The 12,367-nt window shown below is 37.1% G+C and overlaps 5 gene segments (V, D, J or C); all 5 read right to left on the bottom strand.

Annotated features, from left to right (window-relative positions):
• Window positions 1–219: 219 nt before the first annotated feature.
• LOC124396486 lies at window positions 220–783 on the bottom strand. The segment is given in 2 exon segments: window positions 220–596; window positions 701–783. Coding segments are annotated over 2 exon segments (351 nt in total).
• Window positions 784–2,449: 1,666 nt separating this feature from the next.
• Window positions 2,450–2,972, bottom strand: LOC124396478. The segment is given in 2 exon segments: window positions 2,450–2,781; window positions 2,875–2,972. Coding segments are annotated over 2 exon segments (351 nt in total).
• Window positions 2,973–5,107: 2,135 nt separating this feature from the next.
• On the bottom strand, window positions 5,108–6,564 carry LOC124397209. The segment is given in 2 exon segments: window positions 5,108–5,418; window positions 6,450–6,564. Coding segments are annotated over 2 exon segments (426 nt in total).
• A 1,467-nt stretch (window positions 6,565–8,031) lies between these two features.
• On the bottom strand, window positions 8,032–8,598 carry LOC124396475. The segment is given in 2 exon segments: window positions 8,032–8,356; window positions 8,461–8,598. Coding segments are annotated over 2 exon segments (354 nt in total).
• A 1,663-nt stretch (window positions 8,599–10,261) lies between these two features.
• LOC124396457 lies at window positions 10,262–11,264 on the bottom strand. The segment is given in 2 exon segments: window positions 10,262–10,884; window positions 10,978–11,264. Coding segments are annotated over 2 exon segments (396 nt in total).
• Window positions 11,265–12,367: the final 1,103 nt, after the last annotated feature.

Genomic DNA, 12,367 nt, shown 5'->3' with positions numbered 1-12,367 from the left:
ATGAATGTATCACAATTTAAAACCACTTATCATTTTTTATGGCTTTGTTTTTTACTTTATTTTTCTTAATGTTTGTCTTCAGCCTTAAGCACCAGCCAGAGTTAATGAAAAGAATGAGAGAATTTTAGTGAAGAATGGTGACTGTTAATGGAGGAAGAGAAAACTCTTAAAACTCTTTTGTTTATAATAAATGTCTGTGGGGTTCAGTTTTCCTGCTGAGGGAATATTTACAGCTCATGAGGACGTGTTTGTGTAAGTTGTTGTACAGCTCTGCAGTCTGTTGTATCAGTGTGAGTCTCGTGCACAGTAATAAACAGCCGTGTCTTCAGCTTTCAGACTCTTCACTTCTAGATACAGCATGTTTTTATTGGTGTCTTTAGTGATGGAGAACTGGCCCTGTAGAGACTGAGAGAATGTTGTGCCAGTGGTATAATCAACACGTCCAATCCACTCCAGTCCTCGTCCTGGTTTCTGACGGATCCAGTGCATGTAGTAGCTGCTCATTGAGAATCCAGAGACAGTACAGGACAGAGTGACTGACTCTCCAGGTCTCTTCACCACAGAAGCAGAGGAGGTCAGGGACTGTCCATAAGAATCTGAAAGAGAAGAGTAGAAGTAGGTTATGTTATGATATAATGTTTATAAAGACAGAATGGCTCATTTTTGTAGTAATCATCACATGAAAAAGTCAGAAACTTACATGAAATGAGTCCAAATAAAATCCAATGTCCTAAAATCATCTTTCTCTGAGTTGTACTTTAATCAGATTTGAAGTGGATGGGAGTGATATCTATCACAGAGCTCACTGGAAACTAGAAGAACCAAAAACATGCTGTTTATAGCCGACTCTATTTGAATAGGGAGTGTCCATGACCACTATGGATGTATTAAATCCATATCTACAGATTGCTCAGAGCAAATACGAATGCTCCAAGTAAAACCATTTTATAGATTCCTAAGCATTACTTATTCATTGAAGCATTAAAAACTATTTTTATTAATATGAAATCCATGAAAATATAATAAAAATAAAACAGGGATAAGGTGGGAAGATTTAATTAATATATTTGTATAAAATTGAGCAATATCACTACAGTTGTTGCATTTCATATTTTTATTATAAAACTGAACAGCACAGTTTCCTAATCAGGAATTTCTGAGGGTCATGATGCTGCGTTCACTCATAGCAGAGTGTGAAAAGAGAGATGCCTAATGCGAATATTGAGATGGTTGAGTTTGTACACACTTCTCTCTAGAGGTACAACAATGTTACAACGTTCTTGCTCTCAATAAAATCTTCACATGGAGCTAAAGTATAAAGTAACAAACTGAATTCCAGAGAATCCGGACGGCACAGTGTAATAGATGCAACACTCTAAGCTACAATATAAGTAGTAAATAAATTAAATGATAACAATTTTTTATAATAGAGTTTATTTTGTACTCTATGTGATTTTCACATTGAAAATACACTTATACTACATAGTTACTTCTCAATTCTCATCAAAATCACAAGTTCAGGATTTTTTTCGAGTTTATTCTAATATTTTATTATTCAGCAGTTACTTGCAATAGAATTTTTATGATATATGGTGGCCACACAAATGAAAAAATAAAACGTAAATAAATGCTTAATTAAGCATAATCTTTATTTATTATATTTTCTAAAGAAAGAAAAAAAATGTTATAAGGTTTAGTATTAGCCTCAATGTTTCCTTAGATCTAATACACTGATAATGAAAATGTGAGCTCAGTTTGTGACTACAGTATGCATGGGTTTTTGTATTGACCCCTTAGTAGAAGTATCAGTGTGTGTCTGGTGTTCGAGCGCAGTAATACACAGCTGTGTCTTCAGTCTGCATGTTCTGTCCTCTCAGAGTGACTGGCTGCTGGAGCTGTCTTTAGAAATACTGAACTTGCTTTTCAGAGAATCTTTATAATATCTTGATCCACCACCCCAAATGTGGTTTATCCATTCCAGAGTTTTTCCTGCAGGGTGTCGAATCCAACCTGTGGCGTAGCTGTTAACAGTAACAGAGTAACCGGATACTTTACAGCTGAGGGTTAAAGAATCTCCTGGCTTTAACATCACTGAGGAGACCTGAGTGAGTTCTACTGCACATTCCACATCTGAAATGAATTGTGTGATTATATACAGACTGTCCAAATGTCCATGATGCTGCTGCACTGCAGAATTATTATTGCATTAAAATTAAGGAACATGTTGGGAGCTAACACTGGTGCAGGACTGGTACTGTATATGATTGGGCAGAGTTCACACATTTTTTTAGATTTGTATGTAAAAAAAAAAACAAACAGAGACATGATGAGCACTGTTCAATCTGGAATTTGTCCACTGTTCATGAAGGAACATGAAACACACACCAACCTGATCAAATGTTGTATTTCTGCTATTGCTAATAAACAGTTTTCTGTACAGAAGGTTTTTGTACAGGGATGTTGGTGATGTGTCTCAATGTGAGTCTCGAGCGCAGTAATACACAGCTGTGTCTTCAGTCTGCATGTTCTGTCCTTGAATTGTTATTGTGTTAGTAGACGTGTCTCTGGAGATGCTGAACTTATTTTTTAGTTTCTCACTGTAATATAGGCTCCCACTATAACTGATGTGTCCAATCCACTCCAAGGTTTTTCCTGCAGGTTGTCGGATCCAAGCTGTGCCATAGCTTGTAACTGAATATGAAACCTTGCAGTTGATGGAGAGACTCTGGCCTGGCTGGACTGTCATGGAAGCAGGCTGAGTCAGTTCCTCACCATGCACATCTGTGGAGGAAAACACATGGTGATATATCACACAATATACACTGCACATTTATTGTTCTTGTAGTAAATGAATGAATTGGATAAAACACTCACAGGAAGCAGCTGCCAGCAGGAGCAGTAGAGATGTAGAGAACATGGTGTGTGATGTTTGTACTGGGGTCTTCTCTGTTCTTCAATGTTTAACAGAGTTTAACCATCAAGTCACATAAATAGAGTGATGTCCAGCCTGATGCTTGGATTTGCATATCTTCTGATGATGGGAGGAGAACGGATTTAAAACATATTTAAATTAGGAGGAGTCGATTCATCTCATGAAGAATCTAATATTTTTCATGACAGAAACCTTTATCAACTTTTTAATACATAAATAACTGTTGAATTCTCATTTCTGATTGGTCACAAAGTGATGATTAAAGAAGAAGTGGACCTTTAGCATCCCATGTGGTTGAACCTGAACCAAGACCTGAACTGAATCATGCAACCTCTGTCTACCCTAATAAGGACACACTAAGACACGTCTGGCAGAGCTTTCCAGGCTGCCAAGTAGTCCTTTAAAGGTCTCAGTTTCTTGAGACTGCCCTCTGGTACGCCTAAAGCCGGGGCTACACCCTGGTGCAGCTCTAGAAGCCTCAAAGGAGGCTGCGAGATCTCCAAGTCCGCTATGACTCTGGGTGGAAGTCGAGGATTGTGCTCACTGGAGCTGGCCATGCTCTGAAGCACTGAGCATGGCAGGGTTAAGTCAAGTCAAGTTTTTTTCTATAGCGCTTTTCACAACAGACGTTGTCTCAAAGCAGCTTTACAGAATTTAACAGTTAAGGTGAACGATGTGTATTTATCCCTGATGAGCAGCCATGGTGACTGTGGCAAGGAAAAACTCCCTTAGATGTTATGAGGAAGAAACCTTGAGAGGAACCAGACTCAAAAGAGGAACCCATCCTCATTTGGGTGATATCAAGAGTGTGATCATAAATCTTTAAACAATACAAAAGACTGGAGAGTGAGAACTAACATGAGCACTGGAATGTAAGATTATGAGTGATGTTTTTTCCTCTCTTATAAAGTCATTTGAAATTATGGAACCAGGAGCTACTGAGCAACTCATAAAATAGCTCAACATTTGCCATCATCATAGATCCAACACCAGCTTCTCCATGCCAGAGCCTTTAAACACTCAAAGAGGTCCAATGTCCCAACTCTACATTAAGTGGGATCCAATTGGCACTGGGTTATCTCTAGATGGTTCGAGATGCTTGTGGGGTCGGCATCGACTTCTTTAAAGGTCCACAATCTTTATAAGGTGGGATGTAACTGGGGCTGGCGCAACCTCAGGATGCCTCGGGATGGGTAGAGAAAGAGAAGCAGTGGAAAGGAATTAGCATAGCTGCTGTTCATAATATTAACAAGCACAAGTTGCATGTGACCAATGTACTGGAGCACAAGGTTATGATATGTGATGTGTGTTATGTGTAGGACTCACTAAAAAGATACGTCTTTAATCTGCACTTTGTGTGGGAGAGTGTGTCTGAGCCCCGAACACTGTCAGGAAGAGTATTCCAAAGTTTAGGAGTTTAAAGTGTGCTATTCTAGGAACTACTAGAAGTCCGGAGATCCGGTTAATGGACCAGGTCCCTGGGGGTGCCGTGGCGGGGCTGGGCGGGCACCGTGTAATGAGGTGCAGTCCCCTAGATTAGGACATTTTGGCCTAAAACATCACACCTCATCTACCTACAGCATCTTTTGTTCTCAGATTTTTGTCTTCTAAGTACTAAGTACTCAGAAAGGAGAACTTGCCCTTCCATGGAGTTTGCATATGTGGGTTCATCTGTTGAAGCAGAATTCAAAAATCTTTTCTACAGCAGGAGACTGGTTCAGTCTGATCTCGTCACTGATAATATATAGCAGATAAAGCATAACAATCCAATCAAATAATCATGAACACATAAAATATGTTCTTAGTGAAAAACCAATGGTTTAACAAAACAAATGTGCTTCTACCCCTACATAATATTAATTCCAGGAGATTGTAGTAGTCATGCTGCTCAAATACTATTTAGACTTAATTTTTATAAATTCAGGAAATGATCCATCCAGCTGTGATGCTCCTGCAGATTCCATCACAAACAGCTGGGAACAAATAATGAATGATGAACAGTATAACAATCACATCTACACATCAAAATCTTTGTCCTGATGTGCCTTGAGTTTCCCTGTCCTTAGATGCTGTTTATAATAAATGTCCTGTGGTTCAGTTTCCTGCTGAGGGAATATTTACAGCTCATGAGGAAGTGCTTGTGTAAGTTTGTGTACGACTCTGAAGTCTGTTGTGTCAGTGTGAGCGTCGTGCACAGTAATAAACAGCCGTGTCTTCAGCTTTCAGACACTTAACTTCTAGGTACAGAATGTTTTTATTGTTGTCTTTAGTGATGGAGACCCGGCCCTGCAGAGACTGAGCAAACCAAGTCCTGGTGCCTTCATTAATATATCCGATCCACTCCAGTTCTTGTCCTGGTTTCTGACGGATCCAGCTCATGTAGAAGCCACTTACTGAGAATCCAGAGACAGTACAGGACACAGTGACTGACTCTCCAGGTCTCTTCACCACAGAAGCATTGGAGATCAGGGACTGTCCATAAGAATCTGGAAGAGAAGGGTTGAACTAGGTAATGTTATGTTATAGCATTGATTCATTTTTCTAGTGATCATCACATGAAATATTCCGAAACTTACATGAAATGAGTCCAAATAAAATCCAAGGTCTTAAAATCATTGTTTTCTTTAGTTGTGCTTCACCCAATTTTAAAGTGGATGGGAGTGATATCTATCACAGAGCTCACTGCAAACTAGAAGAGCCAAGAACATGCTGTTTATAGTCGACTCTATTTGAATAGGGAGTGTCCATGACCACTATGGATGTTTTAAATCCACCTCCACAAGCTGCTCAGTTTAGAGATGCGTGGATAATTATAATGACTGTATATTGTGTAGAACCAGTTAGTTGGAAGAACTGTTACTTATTTAATGAACCTATAAAAACCATAAACCTTTTAAATAAGAATTTCTCCAAAATGTATATGTTTATGCACTGTACCATCCAATAAATAAAATATTTGTAAAAAAAAATGTATATATAAAATGCTTTTGAAATTTTTCCTTTGAAATGCTTTAGAATTTTTCCATGAAATCAGGATCTTCAAGCTGTATGTAATTCTGTTTCATGTCATGATGCTGATCTTAGTGGAGTGCGAAAGAGAGATCACCTAAATGTGCAGAAAGTAACAGATTGAAACTGATGAGTTTACACAGACTGCCCTCTAGAGGCACAAAAGTTTTAACATTGCCAGAATAAGAATAAGAAATCTGGAGGAAATGGGATAAAAAAGATTTTTCTGTCAATAAAAAAAACATTTCTTACATGGAGCAGTAATACAGATCAAGAAAGAATGAATTCCAAATAATGTGTCCTAAAGAGAAGCAATGTTACAGATGTAATATTGTATTTTATTTTTATTTGAAACTACAAAATAAAAATATAAAATCAATCAATAAATAAATGTATTATTTAAATACATTTTGTAAGATAATTCGAGGGATTCAGTTAGATTAAGAGTTAGATAAAAAATAATCATGTATTGTGGACATTCTTTTATAATGTTGTTGATGTGTATCACTGTGTGGGTCACAAGCACAGTAATACACAGCTGTGTCTTCAGTCTGCATGTTCTGTCCTGTTAATGTTACTGTGTTGCTGGACGTGTCTCTGGTAACCTGAAACCTGCTTTTCATTTTTTTACTGTAGTGAGTGTTTTCATAATAACATATATTTCCGGCCCTCTTTAGAGTTTTTCCTGCAGGTTGTCGTATCCAGTTTGTACAGTAGGTACTTGTTATTTATTATCCAGACACTTTACAGGTCAGAGTCAGTGACTAACCAGGGGTTAATACTGTGGATCTGGTCTGGATCAGCTCAACACAGAGACCACCTGTTAAAGAAAAGCTTTTTTTTTAAATGTTGTTAAAGCAAAAAGTAACCAAAACTGTATTTTATGTTAAATGTAGAAACACTTACAGTGTACGGCTGCCAGCAGCAGCAGCAGTAGTGATGTAGAGATCATGGTGTGTGTTGAAGTAGAATCAGTAAAAGCTCTTGGTCTGTGTTGCTTAAAAATATAACAGAGTTATTTGCTTAGTGACATTCCTTATCTTAGTGGACATTTAATGCAATCCTACATCTCAGTATCTGTATCCATTACATGATCCATTTTTAACCATTTTTTATTACAGAAAACAGAAAATCAATGTTTATCATCTTCCTTTTCTAAAAAAAATCAGAAAAAATCTAAATTGAGGCCATTAAAAAGGTAAAATACAGTCCCTTGCATGAGGATTCATGCTTCCACATTTTGGTATAATTAAACAGCGTATTTGAGACGGAATGTTATATATAATAAATCTAAACAAAACTGTCCATAATACTGAAGGGTTTGCAGGAAGCTAGACAGCTTGGATATACAGTATTATCTGCTCTATCACCTTCCACTTATTAGTTAATATCTTACAAATGACACTCCTGCTATGAAGAAAAATTTTTTTTGAGATGTTTCTTGTAATTTCATATTAAATTAGCAAAAATCTGACAAATCACTCAACTGCATGCAAACAGACACACACATGATGGTGGTTATATGATGGTTTAGAGAGGCTTTGCTGCTTTATGGCCTGTGAATCAAGCAATCATGAATTTGTCTTCTTACCAGAAAATCTGCTGTATAACAGAATATTAATTCATCAGTCCACGGTCTTATCTGAAGTTTAAATATAATTTATATATGCAATAAGACCACAAGAGCTTAAATCTGATGCGGGAGCAGGAGCCCAGGCATCTTATTTTGTACCTTATTTGTTGAACTCTGCCGCCTCCTTCGGTGGTTTTAAATAATGCACCTCAAACTATTATTTATACATTATTTTGTGCAATATAATTGAAATAAACAAAGTGTTTATAACAATTCTATTTATATGACAAATAGAAAAACAGAATAAATCCAATGTGAACAATAATGTCAACACAAAGAAAGACAAAACCTTGTTTTTAATAAATATATATATAAATAGATAGAGCCAGTCTGGCTCCTAACTGAATTATAAAGTGATGCTGTCTTCACACACTTGTCTGAACTTAGAAGAAAAACATCAGGAGCAAAATATTTTCTGCCCCTAACAGTCTCCTGTACTGTGTGTTTTGTACAGGGTCCTCGTTGATCTGTTTAACTGTGTTCACGAGCGCAGTAATACACAGCTGTGTCCTCAGCCTGAAAGTTTTGCCCGTGTAAGATCACAGTGTTGCTGGAGGCCTCGGCTGAGTAATGGATTTTGTTCTTTAGTGAATTTATGCTGCCAGTATCACTGGAGCTGCAGTACCAGCCGATCCATTCCAGTGCTTTTCCTGATGCGTGTCGTACCCAGTTAGTACAGGAGCCTGTGGCGGTGTACCCAGTGATCTTACAGGGGAGTTTAAATGATTCTCCAGGCTTAACCACCATGACTGCAGGCTGAACCAGTTCAATACATTTAATTCCTGTGAATAAATAATCATGTCAATATTTAGGTCCATTCTTTCAAACAGATATAATGAACACAAGTATCTGTACTGCATATCTCCAAAATTCTCCACATAATTACCAGATGCAGCTGTTAACAGCAGGAGGAGAAATCTAGAGAACATGGTTTGAGTGAAAGCTGAACACAGAAACTGACTTCTCCTTAGAACACCTCATATTTTATAGGGGGGTTGATTTGCATGACAGTGTTTATGGTTTCTTGAAGGCACATGCAGGCTGAAAGATATAAGGTATTTCCTGAAAATCTAAAAACATAGAATTATAAAAACATATTCCCATCCATTAAATGATTATATTTTACTCGTTTATTAATATCTATTATTTCAGCATGTAATATTTTGGATTTGATGGAAAATGAAAAGGAACTTGATGTAATCTGTGTGGTCGTCTGGGAAAAGTCAGAAAATGTAAAAATATGATATGGACTGTCTAAATATAGATGATGCTCCTGCACTGCAAAATTATTATAGTATTCAAATGAAGGTGCATGTTTAAAGCTAGCAATTGTGCAGGATTGGTAATGTATTGGAAAATGATTTTGGACTGAGGACTTTGTAGTTTGTGATTTCTCAACAACACCAACTGCATGATATTTTCTAACTACTTTTAAAATTTACACAAACCAGATTCTCGTGAGGGAACAACTGTTTATAGTTTCTCTGACAGAAGTGATAACAGGAACACAGTCACATGAATCCCTTTAACAGCACACAAATAGTGTTTATAACTTATTTGGTTCCTTATTAGTAATTATTTGGTAATTGATTCTTTGTTGAAAATTATTCATGTTACTTACATTATCTATATGAGGAAGTAAGTGAGGGAATTGTAGATTAGGGATCATTAATATAAAACAGAAGATAAATGCATCATCTGCACCACTGATGTTTTTGTACAGTGTTTCCTCATATTTCTGCTACTGTGCTTCGTGCGCAGTAATATACAGCTGTGTCCTCTGCTGTCACACCAGAGAGTTTCAGATACACCATGCTGTTGGAATTATCTCTGGTTATTTCTATTCTTCCTTCAAATGATTTACTATAACCAGTGCCACTGCCATCAGGATGGACATCTCCCATCCACACCAGTGGTATGTTCTCCTTCTGTCTGATCCAGTGCATGTGATAGCTGCCAAAAGTAAACCCAGATCCTCTGCAGGAGAGACTCAGTGTTTCTCCAGGTTTCTTCAGCACTGCGGTTTGTAACGATTCGAGACTTTTACATTTCACACCTGCTGAAGGAATCAAAATATACATTCCATTAGTTTTAATACAAAACATACAGATTAAGAAGCGAATCCCAGGTTTGAGTTGAGAACTCACTGATGAAGCTGATCAGTAGCAGGAATAAGGAGAGTGAAATCTTCATGGTGAGTGTTGATGAGACTCGACTGCTCCACTCAGCTCAGCTGCACATAAATACTGCGTAAACACACATTTGCATCATGACGTCATCCTTGTGAAGAGAAAAGTGAACAAGTGATTTTGTCGGGAATAAAATAATTATGAGATATAGCACAAGTACAAGAATTAATAGAAATGGCTTCTTCACTTTACTTTGTTTTTCTATTAATGAATTCCATGATGATGACAGGGAGGAGTAATGCTGTACTTGCTGATGCTGTTTTTATATGACTTCAAAACAGAAATGATATAATGGCAACACAATACAACAGCGCCCCCTATCGCGTTCAGTGTTTAGATAAATTTCATTAGAGGTTTCAGAATAATCCAAGTGGAAAAAAAGAGCAAGTTACACATAATGATAACCTCTTCATCCTGTCAAACAACTGATAGAGATTCAGATGCTCCTGCAATGCAGAATTGTTATTGTATTTAAATGAAGGAGCATGTTGGGAGTTAACACTTGTGCAGGACTGGTACTGTATGTGTTTGGAAATGGTTCATATATTTTATTTAGATTTTTCTGTAAAATAAAATAACCACACAGAGTTTTAAAACATGATGAGCACTTTTCACTCTGGACTTTGTCCAATGTTCATGAAGGAACATGACACAAAACACACCAAACTGATGAAATTCTGATTGAAATTCTGATTTTGCTGATAAACAGTTGTTGTTTATGACCAGTAGGCTTGTAAGTAAGGGTTGTGTCTTGTGTTGATTTTGTTATCATGTACAATAGTAATGTTTTTGTACAGGCATGTTGATGATGTGTATCACTGTGGGGTCTCGAGCGCAGTAATACACAGCTGTGTCTTCAGTCTGCATGTTCTGTCCTCGAATTGTTATTGTGTTAGTAGATGTGTCATAGGAGAGGCTGAACTTATTTTTCAGTTTGTTATTGTAATCTGTGTTCCCACTGTAAACACGTCCAATCCACTCCAGAGCTTTTCCTGCAGGTTGTCGGATCCAAGCTGTATAATAGCTTGTAACTGAGTATGAAACCTTGCAGTTGATGGAGAGACTCTGGCCTGGCTGGACTGTCATGGAAGCAGGCTGAGTCAGTTCCTCACCATGCACATCTGTGGAGGAAAACACATGGTGATGTCTCACACAATATACACTACACATTTAATATTCTCGTGGCAACTAAATGAAATAGATAAAACACTCACAGGAAGCAGCTGCCAGCAGGAGCAGTAGAGATGTAGAGAACATGGTGTGTGATGTTTGTACTGGGGTCTTCTCTGTTCTCCAAAGTTTAAGAGAGTTTAAGCATCACATAAATAGAGTGATGTCCCGCTCTGACTCTGTGATTTGCTTATTTGCTGTTGACGGAAGGACGAACGTATTTAAAACATATTTAAATTATGAGGAGGAGATTCGACTTAAGGAGGATCAAATCTTTTCTATGATAGAAACCTCTTTAAAAACTTTTTTCATTTATACACCAATAACTGTTGTTTTCTCAGTTCTGATTGGGCAGAAAGTGTTGATTAATTTTTTATAAGAGCAGCTCTGGCAGTAGCAGTATATCTTCATGACTCTTCACAAAAACAGATTAAAAATGTAGTTGTTGGTATGGTGAGGTCCACCAGTGTGAAGACTTGGTATTAGTCAGAGTTAAAGTAGTAAGTAATTTTACAGAAAGTCTTCAGAATGGAAGTCATTCTGGATTCATAGTAACATAAAAAGCTGCAATCTCATGAGCGATAAAAAGGAAAGAGGCTGGTGATGCATCAGATGTTGATACTGCTATAATACAAGTGATAAAAGGAACTAATGCTTTGTGAAAGAGATAGAAAATGTCTTCAAAATTATTTGATAGAGAAATGTTTTTACAGGACTGTTCACTGTAGATTCAGCTGCAGAGTAAAAAAAATCTAAGTTAATTTATTAATAACTGTACAAGCAGAGTTAATATAAAGATAAGATAAAGGTTTCTGGAAGGATTTAAATGTTTGTTGAGCCCTTTTCAAATTTGTCTCATATCTTTGTTCAAGTTTCTTTTTTTTTTGGTCTTTCACTTTTCCTCTAACTTCAGGCAGAACCCTGAGGTGCAAAAGAAGAGCAGAGTCTAAAACAGGTCTTAAGTATCCTAAACGGCAGGTGCAGCCAATCCAGGATAATGAGCCTGAAGGATTCTGGGTAATCGACACTCTCACTGTATGCTGCTGTCGCCCTCTGCTGGCTGCTGGAGCTTCTAAAGTGACAATAACAGAAAAAGTAGCTATGCCTCCATTTTATAATCAGTAAGTTGTTTGTAATTTAACATGCTGTAAAACTATTAGAGAGTGGAGTATAAAGAAATGTGGATTATTAATGATTAACTAATAAGCTAAGCATTGCAGCCTGTGAAAAGAGGGATCACTTAAATATGTGCTGTCTAGAGGCATGAACATTTCAACACTGCCAAATCAGGAAGAAATTAAATACAAGGTTCTTGCAGTAAAAAAATAATAAAGAAAACACCTCACATATAGCAGAAATACAAATCATGATAGAATAAATTCCAAATCCTGTGTCCTGTGTCTAAAACAGAAGTGGCAAAAGTACACACATCCT

The sequence above is a fragment of the Silurus meridionalis genome, chromosome 14 (assembly GCF_014805685.1).
Source record: "Silurus meridionalis isolate SWU-2019-XX chromosome 14, ASM1480568v1, whole genome shotgun sequence".
Classification (NCBI taxonomy): domain Eukaryota; kingdom Metazoa; phylum Chordata; class Actinopteri; order Siluriformes; family Siluridae; genus Silurus; species Silurus meridionalis.
This window is presented reverse-complemented; position numbering and strand designations above follow the sequence as displayed.